General features: G+C 51.1%; 1 protein-coding gene across 1 annotated transcript; it reads left to right on the top strand.

The window, feature by feature from the left end:
- Positions 1-127: 127 nt before the first annotated feature.
- LOC104267395 (CUGBP Elav-like family member 5) lies at positions 128-2,979 on the top strand (the record flags this gene model as incomplete). Its single annotated transcript, XM_009871591.1, has 6 exons — positions 128-272; positions 935-1,081; positions 1,287-1,349; positions 1,437-1,517; positions 2,594-2,737; positions 2,852-2,979. Coding segments are annotated over 6 exons (708 nt in total), but the record flags the coding sequence as incomplete, so codon positions are not given.
- Between the last annotated feature and the right edge of the window lie 1,429 nt (positions 2,980-4,408).

The following is a 4,408-nucleotide window of genomic DNA, read 5'->3' as shown; positions in this document are numbered from 1 at the left end:
CGGAGTAGAGTGAGCCTCTGAGCTCTGGGCTGCCCAGAGTGGAGCTAGACCCCAGGCGGTTCCAGGCCTGAAGTGGCACAAAGGCCTGGGCAGTGTGGGGCCCTGACTTTACGGTCCTGCCTTGCAGCTGATGCAGCAGCAGACGACAGTTCTCTCCACCTCCCACGGCAGCTACTTGAGCCCAGGCATCGCCTTTTCCCCTTGCCACATCCAACAGATCGGTGCCGTCAGTCTCAACGGGCTGCCAGCCGCTCCTATTGCACCAACGTCAGGTGAGGGCCTGGTGTGGGCCAGCACGCAGCAAGTCCTTCACTACCAATGAACCTCCTGCCCCAGCACTCAGCACGGTGCTCATACAGGTAAAACAGTTCCCACATCTCTCTGGGCTCAGAATCTGGATTAGGCCACTCTTTTCTAACACTGCAGCCTCTGAAGACAGCAGTTTCTAGCTGTGCGCAAATTTCTGCAACTTCTTCAACACCCTCACATTCAATGCACATTCTTTTGTCCTACCACTGTTCCTCTTTGCTGCAGTTTTTCCCTTTGATATAGTAAAGAAGGACTGGGTTCCCAGGATTGCATTTCACTCTGAGTACAGCAGTCCTGTTATTCATTATCATCATCCCACAGTAATAATAATGCATACTGGGTTTAAGCACCTGCCAGGAACAGGGCTGTGTCATGCTAGGTGCTGTACAAACTTGAATTAAAATAGCTCTGACAGCAGCCAGGACTAGCAATGCTGTACATGCTCTTCTCAGCAGTGTTGCCTCTAATTTTCTGAAAGCTCCATCACTAATCTATCACCTCCACATGTCAGCTAGAATTGATAAAAGCTTCATTCACAACAGTCTTGCCAGGCAGATGGGAGGAGGGAGTGTGGGCTTTGCAGGACTTTGACTCTCATGGGATGTCCTTTCTTCCTGCTCTACAGGACTACATTCACCGCCTCTCCTGGGGACAGCAGCCGTGCCAGGACTGGTGGCACCCATTTCAAATGGATTCACTGGAGTGGTACCGTTCCCAAATGGGCATCCAACCTTGGAAACAGTTTACACCAATGGCCTTGTGCCATACTCAGGTATGGAGCAGAGGGGAGAAAAAATTGCAACACCATCAGGAACTGCAGTTAGCTTCTCTTTTCTGGATTCCCTACCCATCACTTTTTCCAGCTCCTTACGAGCCAGGCACTGAGCCGTACTTGGCAAGAGGGGTGGGGGAGAGGGATGGTGAGAACGCAGGAGTGATTCCCTTTGCTGTGCTTCTGATTATGCTCTTCTCTGCAGCCCAGAGCCCTTCAGTAGCAGAGACTTTGCACCCAGCCTTCACAGGAGTCCAGCAGTATGCAGGTACCAGCTTCCCTTGTCTCCCTCAGGCCCTTGTGTGGCTGATTAGATCCTCAGGTAAACAGTTTGTTCTGTCCCCTTGGAGTACAGCTGTGTATCCAACCACCACCATCACCCCCATTGCTCAGAGCATTCCTCAGCCACCTCCCATCCTGCAGCAGCAACGAGAAGGTGAGGCTCAGGGTGGAAATGTGTGTCTGTCCATTGGGGATGGGGGCAGGGGGGATTTGTGTAGCTTATCTTCTGCATCATAGGCCCCATTTAAAGGAGACAGCAGTAATCTTTGTCCCCTCTAATCTTTAATATTGGAGCTGGGTTACAGAACCAATCATGGCACTGCAGCGAGTGAACTGGAAGGGTTCAGAGGATACCTTTCATGCAAACTTTCTGAGCTCATCCCTGGCCAGGTGCTGCCAAATACAAAGGAGACGGCAAGCACTAAAACACCAAGCTTTGACACCAAAGGGACTAGAGTCAGCACCTTCCCTACGCAGGCAGGGGAAGAGAGCACTTCCTCCCCATCTTTACTGATGCCAGAACCACACTGGTACCAGTTAAGTCAACCTCTCTAATGTACTGTCCTTTCTCTTCAGCCTTCCTAGCCTCATGAGGTTATTTCAAAACTGGCCTGGACAGAATTTGGAGGCAAAGGCATCCTTCTGTCTGTTCTTGCTTTGTACAGCAGGTGTCAGCAAGGGAACAGCTCCTCGTGCTCATCAGGCTCACAGAGAGATAGTGAAGGAGTGGGGAGGAACTAGTCAGCCCATCTGTCGGAGATGTGGCAATCCAGATTTCCAGCTGGGGCCATGGCTTATGGGCTGAAGGCAACCATTGCAGGGCTGTGGACAGGAAGCACTAGGACGGCAGCTTTCACATCGCAGTGTCTGCTGTTCTCCTAGGACTGGGAGAGCCAGGAACAAGGAGCTGTCACCTCAGCTAATTTCCTTCCAGCAAAACAACACCCCAGACACTCACAGAGTTGTATCCAGCATCCCATGTGGGAACTGGGCAAGCTGTGAAAGTGATTCTGCTCTCCAGAAACTCTAGCTCTGCATATTGCCTCCCAGCTGCTCTTAGCCCTCAGAACCCTTCATGGACCAGTGACAGAGAGAAGCAAGGGGAGGTCAAGGCAGCAGGAGGCAGTGCTGGTGTTCTCCAGTGCTGTGCTCTGAGTTGAGCCCATTTCTCTTCCCCTTCCCTTTGGGGGCTCTCCGTTTTGTCCCTTCCCATTGCCCCCATGCCTGCAGGTCCTGAAGGCTGCAATCTCTTCATCTACCATCTCCCTCAGGAGTTTGGAGACAATGAGTTGATGCAGATGTTCCTGCCCTTTGGCAATATTATTTCCTCCAAGGTATTCATGGATCGTGCCACCAACCAGAGCAAGTGTTTTGGTGAGTGCCGATGCCAGTGGGCAAGGGAAGCATGATGGATACCAAGGACACTCATGCATTGGGCATGGCACCGAGAAGTGCTGTCATTATCCATGCCTGTGTCCTGTCCTTCAGGTTTTGTAAGCTTTGACAATCCATCCAGTGCACAGACTGCTATCCAGGCCATGAATGGCTTCCAGATTGGCATGAAACGTTTGAAGGTCCAGTTAAAACGACCCAAGGATGCTAACCATCCCTACTGACAGCAGTCAACAAGCAGGAGTCCCTTCTGCAGCACAGGTAAAGCTGGCACCATCACAGCCAAGTTCCTACACAGTGCTGGCCAGTGTCGGGGGCAGCAAGGTCTGGCTGCTCCCTGCAGGGTGGGAAGCCAGGAGCTGAGTGTGTTAACAGGTAGCAATGCAGCGGCCCTGGCTGCAGGGCCTGGCCCCAGCACCTGAGGCAGGGTGACCAAGGCAGTCTTGGACAACCAAAAGTCTGGATGATTAGGCAAGTTTGTGGCAATGAGGCAGGCACAAGGCCACACTAGAGAGTCAGTCTGCAGGTTAAGATCAGGATTAGGTCTGGTGAAGATAAGCAGGGTCAGACACAGGCAGGCAGGTCTATAGTGAGAATAATAAACAGATACAACATCCACATACGAAAACAGTCCAAGGATTGGAGTCCAGATAGTAAGCTCCATGGACAGGACAGGTCCCTGGACAGGTAGAGACTGGAAATTCGGGAGCTGTAATGAGACTCCCAGGCCGAAAGGCAGAGAGTATGGACAGAAGCTGCAGGTAAGGCTGGTCAAAGCCATTAATGCCCATGAGTGCACTCAGGGCCCTTACGGGTGGAGGTGTTCAAACTATGTGCCTGTGGTCTAAGCAAAGTTTCAGTCTACTTCCTGACTGCTCCCAAAAAGCGTTCATCTTTATAAAAAGGTTTTAAAACCCAGTAGTTTTGTTTCCAGTTGTTATATGTGCCCTGAAATGACTTTGCAAAGAATGCTTTCCAGGGTAAGAAGGGACAATCCCATGTTTCACAAGGATCACAGAAAAGCAGTGAAAACGTGAGACCCTGAAAGGCCACATGAGAGATGGCTGTTGAAAAGCTAGCTCCTATCAGCCAACAGATTGGGAGCAAGGGAGGGTTGATGCTGGTCCCTTCTAAATGGAGTCATCTTCCTCCAAGTTTAAGCAACAGCAACTCAAAGCCTGACGTTTGCATAGATGTCCTCCTAATCTCCCAATTCCCTCCCTCCCCCCTTTCTATTCAGGTGGAGGGAAAGTCCAGAGGAAGAATTTCTGCTTCAGGTTGATTTACAGAGAGGCCAGTAAATTGAGCAACTCTTTTGACATCACCCCTTTCCTTCCTCTGCTCCCCACCTACCCGCCTCATCCCCCTGCCTTCCTCCCCAAAACACGCAATTAAAGAGAAGGCTCAATATCTGCCCAGCAGGAAGATTCTTGTCACAACGGACTCGCATATTTGCTGCTAATGTGGTGCATAGCAAAGGGACCAGAAAAACAGCAGCCCTTGGGGACCTGAAGTTCTTCCTCTCGGGGTATGCCTGGAGTACATGGACCAAGAAAACCCACTGGTGTGTCTCTAGGTTGTTGCAGTGATGTATGGAAATTTAGCTCTGCCCCATCCTCCCTCACACCCCATGTCCTGGTCCTTTCATAGATA

Source organism: Apaloderma vittatum, unplaced genomic scaffold, assembly GCF_000703405.1.
Source record: "Apaloderma vittatum isolate BGI_N311 unplaced genomic scaffold, ASM70340v1 Scaffold45516, whole genome shotgun sequence".
NCBI classification, from domain to species: Eukaryota; Metazoa; Chordata; class Aves; order Trogoniformes; family Trogonidae; genus Apaloderma; species Apaloderma vittatum.
The sequence above is the reverse complement of the archived record's forward strand: the minus strand, read 5'-3'. Positions and strand labels throughout refer to the sequence as shown.